Genomic DNA, 21,229 nt, shown 5'->3' with positions numbered 1-21,229 from the left:
CCTAGGTACCAATCAACAGAAGAATGGATAACCAAACTATGGTATATACACACAGTGGAATACTGTGCAACCCTAAAGAATAATATAGAATCTGCAAAACACCACATAGTGTGGATGAACTTTGAGGACATTATGCTGAGTCAAATAAGTCAATCACAGATGACAAATATTGTATTAGTCCACTCTTGTGAAAAGTCAAGGAAAGGTTTATATATGGAATGAAACTTTCTTTGTTGGTTACCAGGAGTAGAAGGGGAGAGGAGTGGGTGGAAAGACTGCAAGATAGGTAGAGGCAAGTACTGATTTTGGTGAAAGGCAGGGCAATGTACCAAATGTGAGTGTTCTACATAGGGGCCTGAGGAAGAGGAAGGTACATGGGAGATACAACACATATGAATTCTTTTGTACATACAGTAGTACTTCATTGCCAGTGATGGCAAACATTGAACTATGGATGGATAGATGGGTAGACAAGCTGAATAATGTGGTATGTCTAGGCAGGGGGGAGTAGTGTGCCCATGAACATGTATAGAGTTGACAGACATTGTTTCTACAAGCGTATTTGTATGTTCTGTAAGAATGTCCAGGTATACAGTAGAGCTGACAAGGGATGAGGTTATGGTGATTTCTTGGCCACAGCCAGCTACCTGGAGGGAGAAAGTAGTTGGGCCTGAGGGCTTGGGACCTGGTTGCAGGGGACATCAAGCTCAATTGGCATAACATACTACACAACAACATTGTTCTACATCCTACTTTGGCGAGTAGTGACTGGGATCTTAAAAGCTTGCAAGGGGCCATCTAGATGCAGCAATGGGTCTCTCTTCATCCAGAGCAAAGAATAATGAAGAAAACCAAAGACCCATGGAAACAGTTAGTCCAAGGAACTGGTAGACCATGCAATCCCCTGCCTATATGACCGTAAAAGCAGAAGAACTAGATGGTATCCAGCTACTACTGTCAACCACTTGGTGAGAGATCTGTCTAGGAGATCCTGGATAGAGTGGGAGAACAATGTGGAACAAAACTTAAAATCATAAGGAAAAAAAGACCAGCTCTACTGGTCTGATAGAGCCTGGTGAAATCCCTGAGAATATGGCCCCTAGTGACCTTCAGGTTTGGAATTGAACTCACTCCTATGGCTTCCAGCCAAATAAAAGATAAGCATGTGGGCTGAACATTTACACTCCTTGGAGAGATCAATCATGGGAGAACAGAAGGACAGTGTATGCACAGGGAGAAGGGGAGGTTAGAAGTACACGGGAGGGAAGGACACAGGGAAGAGGTAATTATGGGGATGAAGTAGGAAGAGAGGTATTATATTGTGGGAAATTGCAGTCAATGTCATGAGACAAAATGTGTATGAACTCCTGTATGGAAAATGAATTTGCACTGTAAACTTTCACCCAAATCACAATAAAAATTAAAAAGAAAAGAAGTCATTCTTTTGAAATGCTTCATTTTACTTTACAGCAGCTGCATTAGTTTCTTAGTGTTGCTGTAACAGAAATAACATAAGTGGGTGGCTTTAATGAGCAGACATTTATTTTTTTCCCCAGATTAGTCGCTAGAAGTTTAAATTCAGGCTTCAGAGGAAAGCTGTCTCTCTCTATTAGTTCTGGGAGAACAAGGTCCTTGTCTCTTTAGTTTCTGTTCATAAGCCTCTTGATCTTTATATGGCATGGCATCTGTTTTCTCTTATATGTATTTCTTTTGTCCGTGCCTAATCTGTTATTTTATATCTCAAAAATGAGTGCTTAAGACACACTGCACTGATATGTCCTCATTAACAAAGTAAAGAAAATGCTATTCCCAAATGGGATTATATCCAAATATAGAGGATTTACAGCACACATTTTTTGGGGACACAATTCAGTCTATAACACCAGTGTTAACAATAAATAGCACCTATTCCATTCCTTCACCTAGTAGAGTGTAGATATTTTATAATTCTATAACTGGTCTTATTGTCACTTTTCTATTTAGAGTTATTTTGTTCTTTTCCAGGCTTATAAATTTTTTATTAGATTGATAATATTAATTTTCTTTTATAATTTACTATTTCATAATTTTTATTATGTTGGTTTGGATTAACTGTGTAGTATTTTTTTTCTCTTTAGATTTATTTTTTTATCAACTAAAATAAGGTATTTAGACATTCTTTGTAAACTGTAAAGTACTATATCATATTAAATAATATTGTAAAACTGTTGACAGATAACTTTGGATATTTGAAGTATTCCTTGCACTGCTGTAAGTTCACAACAACCCCAATTGAGGTGGTACCATTATCTCCATTTTCCAAATGATGTAAACAAAGGACAATAGATTACTTAGCCTAGATCACAGAGCTTGTAAGTGGTAGAATTGGGATTTAAAACTAGTCAGCTTGTATCCAGAGCCATTATTCCTATACTGAAGAAGATACATTATTATCCCTTATTAAAAGGATATTTCTATTTGTTTTCAGACATCAAATGGTTTATGGCATTTATATAAGTTTGCAGTGATATCTTTGTTATCATTTTGCAAGGTAATTTTTTTAGGACATCAGAAGGTTCAAATATTGTTTGGATGTTACTTGTTCTATGATTGGAATGCTAATCCTGCCCACAGCTGATTATTCTGTTTAATGCCTTAAAGAGAAGAAATCATATATGCTTCAATGGAAATATTTAGTCCAGTCCTCTAAATTCTCTCCTGTATTTTTCTCTTTAATTTCTCTTTCTCACACATACTTACTCACTTTCACATATTTGTATACAGTCTTTCATCCTACATGCACACACTATGAGCCCAAATGCCATGAATAGAGAAACAAAGACTAGAGGAAATAATAGCTATACTGGAAATCAATAAAGAATGGCATTTAAATGCAAGGTTAAATCCTAGAGTGGTGCTAGATAAAGTTTTTTTTTTTTGTAGCTATTATGAAAATGTTATTGAATTAAAGGAAGAAACTCGGGCAACCTGATTTAATCTTTTATTCCTGATAAAAATGACAAAGTGACAGAAGCTAGAGCAGATATTGCAAATCCCCCTACCTGTCGAGGGGGTAATAGTGACCCAAGTGACAGATGGGATCTGTTGCTACAGATTACAGAATAAGTTTCATGGAGAGGGCAAAGTGCAGGCCGGGTTACAATAAATAACAAGCCCTGTATGTGTCAGGAATCACAATGCCTTGAGAGGGCATTTGGAGCTCCAGAAAGGAGCTTAGACTCAGCCACATAACTTACCTGGAGTAGTTGACAAGCCAAATAGAAAATTCAATATAGAAAGCTGGCCTTTGACAGAGTGGCTTCACCAAACAGAAGAAAAATCTTAGTCATGAAATGTCCCTGTTAGAATCGCCTATGTCTTCAGTCCATTTACTGTTCCTTCCTGGCACTTGGAATTCACCATTCCTTCCTGGCACTTACATCAATGTGTTTTCCAGCTTTAGATTTAAACAGATTAATATAATACTATTGAAAAGTTTAACAAACTGAGAAACTATAAAAATAATATGGTCACATTGTTTCAGTGAATACTAGGCCTGTTTAGAAATTCCCCAATTAAAAGATGGTTCAGCATTGAAGAGAAACAAGCAAGGAGACTATTAAACCATCTTGCAGCTTTCTTCAACTGGAAGAAGATTACTTTGAGAAAGCTTTTCTAGAAGAAAAAGCAGAAAATGTGGATTATTTGATTTATGCATTGTGATAGTTGGAGCTGTGTGTCAACTCGGCTGGACCACAATTCTGTGTGGTTTAAGCAATTGTGATGTGGGTTGTTCCAATGATGGGATCCAATGTATATGTTTTGAGCAGCCAAACCATTGAAAGGGAGTTTCCCTAGGGGTGTGGCCTGCTTCCAATATATTTATGGAAATCCTGGGAAAAGAGACCTTCTTCTGTGGATCGGGATTCTGCCTACAACTGTCCATGAGTGAACGATCCACCATTTGGCCTGGAGATCTTGGATTCATTATTCGTTGGAGTCAACAACCAATGTATTGTCTGCCAACCTTGAGCTCCTCAGCCCTTGCAGCTGTGTGAGTTGGGGAAAAGCCTCCAGCTTGATGTTTGATCCAAGAACTTTGGACTTGCCAGCTTCTATAAGTGTGTGAGCCATTTTCCTAAGATAAATTTCTCTTTCTCTCTCTATATAAGCTTTATTGGTTTTATTTCTCTAGAGAACCCAGTCTAACACATTTGGTACTAGGAGTGGCTCTAAAGAGACAAAATCATAAGGATGGGCTTCCTAAATTGGCTCTCCAATTTACTTAATTGTAAAGGCACTGATGACCCTGCCTCTGTTAGTAAAGAGGGCCCTGCGAATCTGTGGCATGAGATGGCAACATTAATATGCAAAATACCACCACCAATAGATACAGTACTTTTAAGAAGTGAGGCTCTGGTTGATTGCATATCTGATACTTTTCTGCAGTTTTGTCAGCATGGAGAGTATAAGGAAGCTGGTTGGTTGATCCTACTTATACTAGACAAAGTGGTTAAAAAGCGAGATGAGCTCACTCAGGGCTGCTGAGTCACAGCTTAAGTTCAGTATAAAAGACCTCAGTGTTCCCAGTTGTGCTCTGAAAGAAAGTCTTATTCTAGTTACAGAGCTGATATTGTCAAAAGCCAAACCCAGAGTCTTACTGTAAGGGTGGCTGAATTACAATGCCAGTTAAATTACCAACCCAGAATATGGTCTGCAGTTAAAGTGAGGGCATTGATTGGGAAAATATGTGATCCTGAAACCTGGAATGGGGACATATGGGCAGATAGTTAGGAAGATCAGGATACAGAGCCTGTAAATTATATTGAATCCCTCCCATCTGAAGGGATTACTGTAAAGCCATCATCCCCTCTACCTCAGTTTGATGGAATTAACCCAACTGTTCCTGCTGGGTCATTGCCTGAGGCAGAGGCCATGGAAGACATTGCTGAATGTTTGCAGGAACTGCCCCAACTACCCATTGTTGCTGCTAGACTTGTAACTAAAATTAAGTCCAAGTGAGCCCCAAAAGGTGAAATAAAAAGTGTGACTGTGGAGGTGGTACACTACACCTGAAAAGACCTACTTGATTTTCCTAACATGTACAGACAGCAACCTGGAGAACATGTATGGGAATGGCTCCTGAGAGTGTGGGATAATGGTGCAAGGAATGTAACATTGGTGAGTCTGAGTTTATTGATTTAGGACCACTAAGTACGGATTCTTAATTCAGTGTTTCAGCTCAAGAGGTCAAGAAAGGATCTAATAGTTTATTTGGTTGGCTTACTGAAGCATGGATTATACGGTGGCATACCTTAAGTCAAGTTGAAGTACCAGACCTGCCTTGGTTTAATGTAGAAGAAGGTATCCAGAGGCTTAGAGATATTGGCCTGTTAGAAGGGATTTATCAGATTACACCCCTAGAGCCAGAAATGGAGAGTCCAGAGGACCTCCTTTGACCATTACTGTGAGGAATAAATTTGTGAAGGGAGCCCCAGCATCCTTGAAGACTGCTGTGATTACTATTTTATGCAAGCCAGATTTGACAGTGGGAACTGTCCTAATTGAACTAAGACACTTAACTATGAGGGGGCTGATTGTACCCCTTGATAATAGGGGCCAAGTGGCAGCAGTTAATCAACAAAGGAACGTGGGCGTGGTTATTGTAATGGACAGCAGAGTCAAACAGTAATCAGAATAGTGTGACTCGTGTGGAATTATGGCATTGGCTACTTGCACACGGTGTTCCTAGTAGTGAAATACATGGCAAACCTACTAAATATTTACTTGATCTGTATAGACAGAAGAATTGTAGGTCACATGAACAGCAGCCTGGATTGAATCACCAGAATACAGAGTCACGGCCTCTCACTGAGCAGTATACTTTTACAGTGCTTCCTCAAGGGTGTAGTAACTCCCCAGCCGTGTGTCATAATTTAGTCTGTAGGAATCTTGATCACCTTTCCCTTCCACAAGACATCACACTGGTCCATTATATTGAGGATATTATGCTGACTGGACCTAGTAAGGAAGAAGTATCAATGACCCTAGACTTATTGGTGAGACATATGCATGCTAGTGGTTGGGAAATTTACCCAACAAAAATTCAGGCACATTCCACCTCAGTGAAATTTCTAGGGGTCCAATGGTGTGGAGCATGTCGAGATATTCCTACTAAAGGGAAGGATAGGTTATTGTATCTGGCTTCCCCCACAGCTAAAAAGGAGGCACAATGTTTGGTGGGCCTCTTTGGATTTTGGAAGCAACATATTCCTCATTTGGGTGTGTTGCTGTGGCCTACTTATCAAGTGACTCAGAAAGCTGCTAGTTTTGAGTGGGGCCTAGAACAACAGAAGGGTCTGCAACAGGTTCAGGCTGCCATGAAGGCTGCTGTGCCACTTGGGCCAAATGATCCAGCTGATACAATGGTGCTTGAAGTTTCTGTGGTAGATAGAGATGTTGTTTGGAGTCTTTGGCAGGTCCCTATTGGTGAATTGCAATGCAGACCCTTGGGATTTTGGAGCAAAGCCCTGCCATCCTCTGCAAATAACTACTCTCCTTTTGAGAAACAGGTTTTGGCTTGTTACTGGGCTTTAGTAGAGACTGAACACCTAACCATGGGCCTCCAAGTCACCATGAGGCCTGAGCAGCCTGTCACGAACTGGGTGTTGTCTGACGTATGGAGTCATAAAGTTGGATGTGCACCGCAGCACTCTATCATTAAATGGAAGTGGTATATCAGAGACCAGGCTCAAGCAGGACCTGAAGGTACAAGTAAGTTGCATGAGGAAATGGCCCAAATGCCTATGGTCTCCACTCCTGTCCCATTACCCTCCCTCTCCCAGTCTGCACCTATGGCCTCATGGAGAGTTCCTTATGATCAGTTGACTGAGGAAGAGAAAACTAATGCCTGGTTTACAGATGGTTCTGTGCAATATGCAGGCACTGCTCGAAAGTGAACTGCAGTGGCACTGCAGCCCCTTTCTAGGACTTCCTTGAAGGACAGTGGTGAAGAGAAATCCTCACAATGGGCAGAACTTTGAGCTGTGCATATGACTGTTCACTTTTCATGGAATAAGAAATGGCTGGGTGTGTGATTATATATGGATTCATGGGCTGTGGCTAATAGCTTGGTTGGATGGTCTGGGACTTGGAAGGAGCATGATTGGAAACAAGGATGTATGGGGAAGAGGTATGTGGATAGATCTCTTTGAATGGGCCAAAGGAGTAAAGATATTTGTGTCTCATGTGAATGCCCACCAAAAGATGACCTCAGCAGAGGAAGATTTTAACAAGGTGGATAGGATGACACATTCCATGGAAACCAGCCATCCTTTTCCCCAGATATTCCTGTCATTGCTCAGTGGGCTCATGAACAAAGTGGCCATGGTGGCAAGGATGGAGGTTATGCATGGGTTCAGCATCATGGACCCCCACTTAGAAGGCTGATGTGGCTGCTGCCACTGCTGAGTGCCCAATCTGCCAGCAGCAGAGACTAACACTAAGTTCACGATATGGAACCATTCCTTGGGGTGATCAGCCAGCAACGTGGTGGCAGGTTGATTACATAGGACCACTTCCATCATGGAAGGGACAGCATTTTTTCTTACTGGAATAGATACTTATTCTAGATATGGATTCGTCTTCCCTGCACACAGTGCTTCTGCCAAAACTACCATCCATGGACTTACAGAATTTCTTATCCACCATCATGGTTTCCCACACAGCATTGCTTCAGATCAAGGGACTCACTTCACAGCAAATGAAGTGCGACAATGGGCCTATGCTCATAGAATTCACTGGTCTTACCATGTTCGCCATCAACCTGAAGAAGCTGGCTTGAGAGAACGATGGAATGGCCTACTAAAAACACAATTACAGCACCAGCTAGGTGGCAGTACCTTTAAAGGTTGGGGAAATGTTTTCCAGGAGACTGTATGTGCTTTAAACCAGCATCCAATATATGGTGCTGTTTCTCCAATAGCCAGGATTCACAGGTTCAGGAAACAAGGGGTGGAAACGGGAGTGGTACCACTCACTGTTACTTACCCCTAGTGACCCACTCAAATTTTTTTTGCTTCCTGTCCCTGCTACCCTATGCTCTGTGAGTCTGAAGATCTTATTTCCAAAGGGAGGAACACTCCCACCTGGAGACACAATATTAATTGCATTGAACTGGAAATTAAGAATGCCACCCGGCCATTTTGGCTTCCTCATGCCTCTGGATCAACAGCCAAAGAAGGGCATTACTGTACTATCTGCTGTGATAGATCCTGATTACCAAGGAGAAATTTGATTGACATTATATAATGGAGGTAAAGAAGAATATGTCTGGAATACAGGAGATTCTTTAGGACATCTCTTAGTACTACCATTCCCTGTGATTCAAGTCAATGGAAAATTATAGCAACCCAATTCTGATATGACTTCTAATGGCCCATACCCTTCAGGAATGAACGTTTGGGTTACCCCATCAGACAAAGAACCACAACCAGCTGAGCTGCTAGCTGAGGGCAAAGGAAATACAGAATGGGTGGTGGAAGAAGGTAGTTCTGAATATCAGCTACGACCACGTGACCAGTTGCAAAAATGAGGACTGTGATTGTTATATTTCTTCATTGTATATGTGCATCAAATATTTTTGTTTCCTTCTGTTATGAACTGTGAAATGTAAATAAAGTTAGTGTTTTTCGGTTGTATACGTGTTAGCATATCATGTTAGGTGCCAATATGACTTTATAATTGTCCTTATTTAGAGATTATATATGGTTAAGAAGATGTGTACAACTGCTAAGTTGACGAGTGGAATGTGATAATTGGAGGTGTGTGTCAATTCGGCTGGACCACAATTCTGTGTGGTTTAAGCAATTGTGATGTGGGTTGTTCCAATGATGGGATCAGATGTTTATGTTTTGAGCAGTCAATCCATTGAAAGGGAGTTTCCCTATGGGTATGACCTGCTTCTAATATATTTATGGACATCCTGGGGGTATAGACACTCTGCTATGGATCGGGATTCTGCCTACAACTGTCCATGAGTGAGCAATCCACCATTCGGCCTGAAGATCTTGGATTCATCATTCGTTGGAGTCAACAGCCAGTATACTACCTGTCATCCTAGAGCTCCTCAGCTTGCAGCTGCATGATACAGGAAAAGCCTCCAGCTTGACATTTGATTCAAGAACTTTGGACTTGCCAGCTTCTATAAGTGTGTGAGCCATTTTCCTAAGATACATTTTTCTTTCTCTCTCTGTATAAGGTTTATTGGTTTTGTTTCTCTAGAGAACTTGGTCTAACACATGCATCAAATATCATTCCAAATAATAACAGGCTCTGTAAACAAAAATGGATGAAATGAGAGCTTGCTACATTGAAGAAAAATATAAGTAAACCAACTTGGACACACAGTAGAACTAATATAGTTATGATCACAACATATAATGTAACATATAGTTGTGTTATATGTAGTAGGTCCCTGTGTGAAACAAATGGTTTGCACTTCATGACTAATGTAAAGGTTGGCAATCTGAACTCACCCAAAGATGCCACGGAAGTGAAATTATATTGCATTTGAAAGAATAAAAGCTTAAGAAGCTCTGCCAGAATACAGAGGAAAAATAAATAAATAAATGACAATTATGAGAAAAAATATAAGGCATGGAATTCAGATCTGGGATATGTAATACACATGCATAGGAATGTCAAATCCAGAATGAGTTGTGTCTAGTAGACTCAATTTCATGGTGACCCCATGTCTGTCAGAGTAGAACTATGCTCCCTCTGGTTTTCAACAGCTAAGTTTTTGTAGGCTGATTACCAGGCCTTTTTTCTGAAGCACCTCTGATTGGACTTGAACCTCAAACCTTTCAGATGCAGCTGAGCTAGTTATCCATATATTCTGAATTGAAATTAGAGTGGAGAAAAACTAAATACATGAGAAGCAATAATCAAAGAAATAATTGAAAAATATCATGGAGCTGATTGCTGGAGGAAGTCTGTGGAAGACCTACATATACTTTCTTTAAAAATCTTTGAAGTTCAGTTCTCTAGTCAGGGAAAAATAAACTTAAGGATTTATTATTCAGATGTATCTTTGAATGTAAGAAATCATTAGGCAAATAGAAGTATTAGTAGGAGTGAAGGGGTATGTGAGGCAGAGAAAGCATTTGCAAAAGTACAGAAGTTTTGATAGAGCTTGGCACACTCAGTTGGCTACAACTAATTTAGTGCTCTTGGAGTTTAAAGAACATGTTTGGTCATGTCAAATGATGACAGAGATAAAAGCAGGATTAAAGTAGTAAAGGGTGTTATATGTAGTAGGTCCCTGTGTGACAAAAATGGTTTGTACTTCATGACTAATGTAAAGGTTGGCAACTGAACTCACCCAAAGATGCCATGGAAGAAAGTCCATGATCTGCTCAATAAAGATTGAAAACCAAACTCAATGCCATCAAGTTAATTCCAACTCATAGCAACCTCCATCAGGTTTCCAAGGCTGTAAATTTTTATGGAAGTAGATTGCCTCATCTTCCTCCAGTGGAGCAGCTGATGTACAGCCAAGGAAACCCTAGGGAGCAGTTCTGCTCTGTAAAGCATGAGATTGCCAGGAGATAAAATCAACTCAAAGGCAACAGGTGTGGATTTATTATTATTATTTTTATGTATAGTACTAAGGAAACAGGACTTTATCTTACAAGATCATAGAGAAATATTTAATAATTTCACATGACCACATTTCATTCTAGGAAAGCATCCTGCATTCTGTAATTTTTGGCTGGAGGTAAATAGTCTATTACAGTAGTTTGAGTCCTTGGTTATTGTTGTTGTTTTTTGCCATCGAGTCGGACCCAAACTCATAGCTACCCCTCCTTGGGTTTCTGAGGCGGTATAACTATGGAAGTAGATTGCCCAACCTTCCTTCCGAGGAGTGGCTGGTGGGTTTGAACCGCAAACCTTTTGGTTAGCAGTTAAGTGACTTAGGCACTACACTACCAGAGCTTGGTAATAAGGGTTAATATTATAAATTGGTAGAGGGCATGGAGTATGGGGAATTTTTTGAAGAGATTTTTTTAGTAGAATATAGTTATTTATCGGAGGTGAGAAAGAAGAATGTTGGGTTTATTATTTAGTTGACAAGCTGAATAATAATTTTAATGACTATATTGATAATGCAGTATGAGATGTCTATTGGGATAATTTCAAGAGGGGGAGATACTGATTTCTCTATTTGACATCCAAGTAGAAAAATGGAATTAGAAATTCATTTTATAGGTTTTAATTTAAGAGAACCCTGGTATCACCCTGGTTAAGTGCTTAGCTGCTAACCATTAGGGCAGTTTTTACCCACCAGCCCCCTCTGTGGGAAAAAAGAACTGGTGAACTGCTTCTGTACCTTTCAGCCTAGGAAACTCTGTGGGGGCAATTCTACTCCATTAGATAGGGTTGCCATGAGTCTAACTCAACTCAAAGGCATGCAACAATACAAGAGATAATAGCTATGTGGGTAATATGCATATGTGAGGTAGTAAATTGCATATTTGTACCCATTCCAAAGAAAGGTGATCCCACAGAATGTGGAAATTATCGAACAATATCATTAATATCGCACGCAAGTAAGATCTTACTGAAGATAATTCAAAAACGGTTGTAGCAATTTATTGACACAGAACTTCCAGAGGTGCAAGTGGATTCAGAAGAGGATGTGGAACAAGGGATATCATGCCTGCTGTCAGATGGATTTTGGTTCAAGGCAAAGAATACCAGAAAGATATTTACTTGTGTTTTATTGACTATGCAAAGGCATTTGACTGTGTGGATCATGACAAATTATGGATAACATTGAGAAGAATGGCAATTTCTGAACACTTGATTGTACTCATGAGGAACCTGTACCTTGGCAAGGAGGCTGTCATTCGAACGGAACAAAGGGACACTGCATGCTTTTAAAATCAGGAAGGGAGTGTGTCAGGGTTGTATCCTTTCCCCATACTTATTAAATCTATATGCTGAGCAAATAATCTGAGAAGCTGAACTATATGAAGAGAAATGTGGCATCAGGATTGGAGGAAGAATCATTTAACAACCTGATATATGCTGATGATACAACTTTGCTCGCTGAAAGTGAGGATGACTTGAGGCACTTACTGATGAAGATTGAGGAACACAGTCTGTAGTATGGATTACATTTCAATATAAAGAAGACAAAAATTCTCACAGCTGGACCTATCAGCAGCATCGCAATAAATGGAGAAAAGATTGAGGTTGTCAAAGAATTCACATTGCTTGGTTCTACAATTGAGGCCAATATAAGCAGCAATCAGGACATTAGATGACGTGTAGCACTGGGCAGGTCAACTGCAAAGGAACTCTTTCAATTGCTGAGGAGCAAGGATGTCTCCTTGAGGACTGAGGTGCACCTGACACAGGCCATGATATTTCCAATTGTCTCGTATGCGTGTGAGAGCTGGACAATGAATAAGGAAGATAAAAGAAGAGTTGATGGCTTTTGAATTGTGGTGCTGGCGAAGAATGCTCAAGGTACCATGGACTGCCAAAAGAACAAACAGATCTGTGCTGGATGAAGTGCAGCCGAGATGCTCCTTGGAAGCAAGGATGGCCAGACTTTGTCTTACCTACTTTGGTCATGTTGTCAGAGGGGACCATTCCCTAGAGAAGGATGTCATGCTTGGTAAGGTGGAGGGTCAACAAAAGAGGGGAACAGTAGCTGTGACAATGGGCTCAAGTATAGCAAGGATCATGGAGCTGGAGCGGGATTGGGCAGTGTTTCATTCTTCTGTGCATGGGGTCGCTATGAGTCGGAAGCGACTCGACGGCACCTAACAACAACAAACTGCAGGAAGGAATGTAACCATTCTAGGAAAGTTAGCAAAGAGAAAAAAAGAAGAAGAAACCCTAAATTTACCAGTATTTAAATGATATGCAAAGGGAAATAAACCAGCATAACAGAAAGAAAAATAAAAATTAAAAAAGTAGAAGAATTTCAACTGTTACTGCAGCCATATAAGAGTTACAGGAATAGACTGATGGACATTTTCAAATCAAGGTTGGAGGTCAAATATGATAATGTATAAATGACCATTCCCTGGTGATTTAATAGTCAGCTGATAGCATTGAATACCAGTTATAGACCAAATAGCTTACTTAGTTCTAGAGATATAGCATAAAGAAAGAGTTGTGGAACTTGGTGAGCTTATGTTGCAATGGGAAATAAACCAATAATTCCATCATAGTGTAAGGATGACAAATGAGTTAGTTATTGGATGGGTTAATATTGTAGAAGGATATTGAATTCAGATAAATGTTAAGAAAGGCTTCTTGGAGGAAGGAACTGAGACTTCAAAAGACAAAGGTAGTGAGAAAAATAATTGGGAAGGACAGTGTAAGAAAATGGAATAACATATGTAAAAAGCATTGAAATTAGACAGTTTTCAGACTGTAAGTGGTTAGATATTGCCTGAGTGAAATGTGTTATATTAAATTACAGAGATATGAAGTTGAATAACTAAACCAAAGTGAACTTAGTGTGTCAAATCAAGAAATTTGTAACTGATCTTTCAAAGATGTGTTAGCAAAATACAGTAAAACCTGTAAAAGCTGGGATCTATGTAAGGTGGAAACCTGTCAGAGAAGGAAAAGTCAAATATTTTCCACTAATACAAGATGATAGAAAAGTGGTAAGACTTCACCCTTTCAGAAACAGAAAACTGTGAGATCTGAAAAACAAGGCAGTCCCATTGAGTTTCGGCTCTCACAGGTTTCACTGTGTATTAAGCCAGGAAGCCATGTGATCAGATTACATTTTGAGATGTTCACTCTAGCAACAGTGCATATTACGGTTTGGAGGGAGTAAGGATATAGTAATTGATGTATATATCAGGGCTTTTTTAATAGCCTAGGGAAGAAATGATAAAGACATGCAGCAAAGCAATGATAGTGAATAGAACAGAGAGGTCAGACACATATGGGATGGTGAATATACAAGGTGTAGTTGATACTTGGACGTGAGGAAGCATGAGAATAAAGAAAATCTAAGATGGTCCCTGGCTTTCTGACATAGGTAACTATGCGAATTAGTACCATTCTCTAGGGTAGAGAATATAAGAGAAAGCACAATGGGGAGAAAGATAATAAATTCACATTTAGACAGGTTGAATTAATTGGACATCAGTTTACCATATTTTTCTGTAGCTCAAGAGAGAGGTTAGGCAAACCTGAAGATAGAAATGTGGGAGTCTTCAGCATATAGGTGATTGTTGTAGCTATGAATTTAGATGCATTCATCTCTGGAACTTGGTTAATATCACCTTTCCTTGTGACATTAAAGGGAGGGGCAGGGTAAAGAGGGCTCTTTAACTTCACGAGAAACTAGAGTAAGAAGAAAAATTGGAGGAGTGGTTCAGAGAAGCCTAGGGAAGTGTTTCAAGGAGGGAATGTTGTTGTTGTGTGCCATCGAGTCAGACCTGACTTGTAGTGACCCCTCCTTGGGTTTCCAAGGTGGTATCACTATGGAAGTAGATTGACCAACCTTCTTTCCGAGGAGTGGCTGGTGGGTTTGAACTGCCAGCTTTCTGTTTAGCAGTCAAGTGCCTTAGGCACTACGCTACCAGAGCTCCTAAGGAGGGAATATGCAATGATAATTCCATAAGAAGAATATCAGATAGGATGGTAGGGGTAGAAAGGCAGTAGATTGAGCCACAGAAATAGAGAAGGTGGGAGCAACAAGTGTGGAATTTGATTTCAAAAATTTCGACTTTAAAGTTAGATACAAAGGATGAAGGGTTGCTATATTTGTGTTTATTTGTATGTGTGCATTTTAAAGATGGGTCAAACTATGTGGCATTATAACTAAAGGAGTAGTGCCAGTAGAAAGGGAAACAATTGAAAATAGAGGGAAATGGGAGTCATAATTTCAATGAATGTTACAAAGCAGAGAACAAAAACAGATACTTCTTGTTATAAGACTGAATAGAAGGCACTATGAATAGACAGAGATATAATTAAATTTGTAGGGAGTGTAGAGGACTTAGTTGGTGGATGATGCTCTTTTCTCTGTGAGAATGAAGACAAGATGTTTAGGAAGATCTAGGAAAAGGGCTTCAAGAATATTGAATATTGAAATTTGGAATAGCTACTGTTGGGAATTAGGAAAAAAAAACACTTTACTGCCATCAAGTCAATTATGACTCATAGCGACCCCCATTGGATTTCCAAGGTGATACGTCTTTATGGAAGTAGATTGCACCATCTTCCTTCCACAGAGCAGTTGGTGGGCTTGAACTGCTAGACTTGTTGTTAGTAGCCAAATGCCTTAGGCACTGTGGCACGAGAGCTCTTTACTGTTGGGACTAGACCAACTAAAAGGCATTGCTAATCAGCAACGAATATTTCAAAGAAGAAATTTGAAGTAGCACTGTTATGGATTGAATTGTTTTCCCTAATAAGATTTCTTGAAGTCCTAACCTGTGTACTTGTGAATGTGACCTAGTTTGCAAATAGGGTTTTTCTTTGGATATTTGGATTATTAATTAATCAAGGGGATGCCAGTGTAGGAGTGGTCCTAATTCCCACTGAGTGATATCTTGAAAACGTAAGTGAAGACAAGTTACACTGTGGGAAAACAAAGACGATGTGAACATGCATCTAAAAGCCAAGGGATGGCAAGAAATGTTACATGCATAGGACTACCAGAAGCTGGAGGATACAAGAAAGGATGTTTCCCTAGAGGAAACAGTGGGACGATATGCCCTGAATTAAAACTTCTGGCCTGCAGAACTGTGAGGCAATACATTTTTGTTTTTTAAAGCCACCTGTTCCATTATAGTTTGTTATGGCAGCCCTAGGAAACTAAAACAAGCTCTCTTTGCAAGCTTTATGATTTTTCCTAGCAGTACATAGCTAATTTAGTGTACTGGGGAAAAAGTGTATGTTTTTAATGTTGTAGGATGACAATTTACAAATAATATAAATATCACCTTTTTGAAGCATGATTCCTGCTTTCAAAACATAAATAAGATGAGTTTAGTTCTAACTACCCAAATGATAAATGGAATTTAGGGATCTGCTTACCCAAATAAAAAAAATAAAGAAAAGCGTTCTCAGAGAAAATTTCTTTAAAAGCACTGTAGTATATCTTTTCCTAGATAAATGTCCTATGCTTCAATAAAAGTGCTCAGTGTTACAGTTAGGCTGCAATAAAATTTTGAATGATTATGCATTATTTTATGAATCTATCATAGGTTGATTTTCTTTATGGGGATCCACAGAATACTTTCACATTTTCATTGGATAGCTGTTCACCTTTCAGAGAGCAGGATGATTATGGTTAAAATTTTATACATATGTTATCAGATTGAGAGAAGAATCTAGAATGGAGAAAGTTCTGGGTCTTGCATTTCACACAAATAATTGAAATTATTTGATGATACTAATTCTTAAACTTTTGATCTGATAAAATGGTCTGAAAGTGAATTCATTGTTAACTATTATGCCTACAAGACACCTATGAAAGTTTTATTAGTTTATTCATACCTTTAAGTTACCATATTTAAAATATCTTTTGGAAATATTATCATGAAAGATAAAAATCAAATTTATTTTCTTTCTACAGGGAACAACCTATGAGGATGAAATTAATAATATTAAACATACTATTTCAAAAATTAATGAAATTATGGCTCATAATTCACCAGTTTTGATTATTCAAAGATGGATACGTGGCTTTGTAGTTAGGAAAAAATTGAGGTATGTTTTATTTTCTGTATTATTTTGAATATTAAAATGATAAGAAAATAAGATAAAAAAAGACAGGTCTCCAATAATTTTAATATTTGTATTTTCAATCATCAAAATGGTATTTTATAGACTATTTGACTTAGTTTTAAAGAAAATACCACAGTATATATAGTAATGTATATTATAATATTTAGAAAAATTGTAATTTGATACTTTTATTTTTCTTTGAAATTGACCATGTGAATAACTATTCAGTAAAGTTTTTATAAATCATTGGTTAAATAAATCTCATAGCCATTTATTAACTTCAAAAATATCAATTGAAAGCTTATGTTAAATTTCTGTCATGTAACAGGATATAGGGAGCTCTGGTGGTGTAGTTCCTGAGGCATTTGACTGCTAACCCGAAGGCTGGAGGTTCAAACCCACCAGCCACTCCTTGGAAGGAAGGTTGGGCGATCTACTTCTGTTGTGATATCGCCTTGGTAGCCCAAGGAGGGGTCACTAGAAGTCAGATCCGACTCAATGGCCTTGAGTTGGTTTTTTTTTTTTTTTTTCAGTTAATGGGATATAATGGAAATATAAGCCATGAACTGTATGATAGTATATAAAAGAAATATAAGTCATGAAACATAAATATGAGAATTTTATATTCCATTTACATATGAAAACATTTTTGATGAAACAACTGCCAACACATTAAGCTACATCATTGGTTGGTTGGTTGTCTTTTCCTCTGTCATTTTTGCTAGCATTCCTTTTCAGTGGCTGACCTTTGCCAATACAGCGAAAATGTTCTTGCTCCAAACTCTTCAACATTATGTGTGGATAGATAAGATAGGATACTCTGTAAATTTATATATGTTAGTTACACTAACCATCAAACATATGAAAGAATAAATGAATATTTTTATACAACTGTTGTCAGATGCTAGATGGTAAAGTTCAGAAGATAGAAATTAAATCCAGAAGGCTGGCGGTTCAAACCAGCCAGCCACTCAGGAGGAAGTCTGGGCAATATACTTCCATAGAGATTGTTGTTGTTGTTGTTGTTATGTGCCGTCGAGTCAAACCCGACTCATAGTGACCCCTCCTTGGGTTTCCGAGGCAGTATCACTACAGAAGTAGGATTGCCCAACCAGAGCTCCCACACTGCCTCGGGAATCCAGGGAGGGGTCATTGTGAGTTGCAGTTGACTCTATAGCAGTGAGTTTGGTTTTTTATTTTATACGTGGATAGAAGTTAAATAGTAAGGCAATGGACGTTCCCTGAGAAAGCAAGATTACGTAATGTTACTGAAATAAAATATAAGGAAAATATATTGTCCTGCATTTGTCTGCATATGCTAAATCATACTGGCAGTAGTCCTCAAATATGAGGGATAAATAGCAAAACTAACCATAATACAGTGCCTGCAACTTCTGAGGAAAGAGTTCCATATCCTTTCCAAACCAATGTCAATGTGAGAAAAAGTGAGTTAAAAAATAGAAATGTTTTATATTATCTGAGATTAAGGATGTGGAAAAGGATCAGGCATTTGCTGACAGTATATATTTATTTAAAATTTTATTTCTGTCTTGTGTGTTCCCTTTAAATTTAGTGTGCATTCTATATGAAATAAACATCTAATTTAAGGGATCTATCTTTAAATTGCTCTTGTTAGGTTCTGTTAGTTCAGCTCCAACTCATTGTAACCCTTTGTACAATAGAATGAAACATTGTCGGGTCATGCACAATCCTCACAGTCTTTGCTATGCTTTAACTCATCATTGCAGCCACTGTGTCAGTTTATCTTGTTGAGGGTATGCCCCTTTTTTGCTGACCCCCTACTTTACCAAGCACAATACACTTCTCCAGGGTGTGATCTCTTTTGATAACATAACCAGAGTAGGTGAGAAGAAGTCTGATCTTTCTAATCTGTAAGGAGCATTCCAGCTGCACTTCCTCCAGGAAAGGTTTGTTTGTTTTTCTAGCAGTGCATGGTGTACTCAGTATTCTTCTCCAACACCACATTTCATAGGTAACTCTTCTTGGGTATTCCTTATTCATGTTCCGTTGTTGCATGCATATGAGGTGATTGAAAATGCCATGGCTTGGGTTAGGTGCACTATAGTCTTCATAGTGACATCTTTGCTCCCTAATACTTTGAAAAGGTCTTTTGCAGCAAATTTTTGCCCTGTGCAATACAATATCTTGATTTCTTGACTGCTGCTTCCATGGATGTTGATTATGGATCCAGGTAAAAGGAAATCTCTGACAACTTCAGTCTTTTCTCCATTTATCATGATTTTGCTTGTTGATCTAGTTTTGAGGATTTTTGTTTTCTTTATATTGAGGTGCAACCCATGATAAAGACTGTAGTCTTTGGTATTTATCATTAAATTCTTCAAACCATTTCACTTTCAGCAAGCAAGGTTGTATATGGTTGTATATTGCAGGTTCTTATTGAATCTTCCTCCAATCCTAATGCCACGTTCTTTAATTTAGGCTCTTGAAATTTAATTTTTCTCTCTTAGAAACAAGATTTTCCCTGATATACTCATGCAATGTGAGATTACAAAAAACATGCTCATGGGAACAATCTTTGAAGCATCAGCATGTATGAGCAGAGTTTGAATAAATTTTTTGGAGATGTCAGTATTAATAACATATCACTGTGGTTCAAGACAGCCTGATTGGAATTATTTTGTTAAAACTCTGTTCCAATAGGCATATTATTTATTCTGAGCCTGAATTTCCTCATCTGTAAAATGGGAAAGAGCAGGGGCTAAAATATCTGCTGCTGTCAAGTTGATTCCAGTTAAAGTTAATAGCAGTGTTTATTTCACTGGATATTGCATTTCGTAAGCTGCTATATTTTTTATATCATTATATTTGTTTTTATATCTTGTTCTGTCTGAGTTATTTGATTCCATGGGAAACTTACTTTTTGTTGCATTTATTACTCCTTTAGACTTACTTTTTCTACAACATGAACAAATACATATATCTAGTCATTTTATTCACCAACTTAAAATTCTCTAATGGCAATAAATTATCTTAGGACAAAAGTTTGATTATTTCCTCCTATAATATGCATACTTATCATAAGCATTTGCCATCCTCTTGCCTATATAGTTATTTTTATCTCTATCTGTACAAAGAGCTCTGTGAAGTAAAGATACTTTATCTCTCTTTGTTCTCCACTGTGTATCTCTAGCATAAAACAGAGTGCATAACACATGTTGTTATGGTTAGGTGCCATTGAGTTGATTCCAACTCATAGAGGCCCTATGTACGACAGACCAAATCACTGCCCAGTTCTGCACCATCCTCACAATCCTTGCTGTGCTTGAGCCAATTACTGTAGGCACTGTGTCAATCCTTCTTGTTGAGGTTCTTCCCCTTTTTCTCTGGTCCTCCACTTTATAGGGGAGCTCTGGTAGCATAGTGCCTAAGGCACTTTACTGCTAACCAGAAGGCTGGTGGTTCAAACCCATCAGCCACTCCTCAGAAGGAAGATTGGGCAATCTACTTCCATAGCGATACTGCCTCAGAAACCCAAGGAGGGGTCGCTATGAGTTGGGTCCGACTCAACGGCACATAACAACCACCACTACTTTATAGAGCATGATATTCTCCTCCAGATACTTGTCCCTTCTGACCAAATGATAAAAGTAGGTGAGATGAAGCCTGGCCATTCTTGCTTCTAAGGAGCATTTTGGCTGCACTTCCAGGATAGATTTGTTCATTCTTTTGGCAGTCTGTGGTAATTTCAGTATTCTTTGCCAACACCACAGTTCAAAGGCAATTCTTCTTCTGTCTTCCTTATTCATTGTCTAGCTTTCGCATGCATATGAGGCTGTTGAAAATAGCATGGCTTGAGTTAGGTGCACCTTCGTCTTCAAAGTGACATCATTGGTTTTCAACACTTTTAAGAGGTCTTTTGCAGCATATTTGCCAGTGCAGTATGATGTCTGATTTCTTTATTGCTTCTTCCATGAGTGTTGATGTGGATCTAAGTAAAATGGAATCTATGACAACTTTCATCTTTTCTCCATTTATCATAATGTTGCTTATTGGTCCACTTGTGAGGATTTTTGTTGTCTTTTTGTTGAAGTGTAATCCATACTGAAGATTTTGATCTTCATCAGTATGTGCTTCAAGTCATCTTTACTTTCAGTTGGCAAGGTTGTACCATCTGCATATCACAGGTTGTTAATTGAGTAAGTATGGTGAGTGGATACAATCCCAAAACATGACCTCCCTGATTTTAAACCATGCAGTGTTCCCTTGTTTTGTTCAAATGGCAGCCAGTTAGCTAATTGGTCTATATACAAGTTCACTCATGGATACTCATAAGAGCTCTAGAATTTTCATTCTTTGCCCATGTATATGTTGTTGTTGTTATGTGCCGTCGAGTCAAACCTGACTCATAGCGACCCCTCCTTGGGTTTCCGAGGCAGTATCACTACGGAAGTAGGATTGCCCAGCCTTCCTTCCAAGGAGTGGCTGGTGG

The 21,229-nt window shown here is 38.7% G+C and overlaps 1 protein-coding gene across 1 annotated transcript in view; it reads left to right on the top strand.

Moving 5' to 3' along the window:
* The window catches only part of LRRIQ3 (leucine rich repeats and IQ motif containing 3), a 343,148-nt gene that overhangs the window by 48,202 nt on the left and 273,717 nt on the right, over positions 1-21,229 (top strand). Inside the window, exon 3 of the mRNA XM_007949630.1 lies at positions 16,607-16,740. Within this exon, the coding sequence (XP_007947821.1) occupies positions 16,607-16,740 (134 nt within the window). The remainder of the gene's footprint in view (positions 1-16,606; positions 16,741-21,229) is intronic.

Source organism: Orycteropus afer, unplaced genomic scaffold (assembly GCF_000298275.1).
Source record: "Orycteropus afer afer isolate SDZICR_OR568_19922 unplaced genomic scaffold, OryAfe1.0 scaffold00248, whole genome shotgun sequence".
NCBI lineage: Eukaryota > Metazoa > Chordata > Mammalia > Tubulidentata > Orycteropodidae > Orycteropus > Orycteropus afer.
This window is presented reverse-complemented; position numbering and strand designations above follow the sequence as displayed.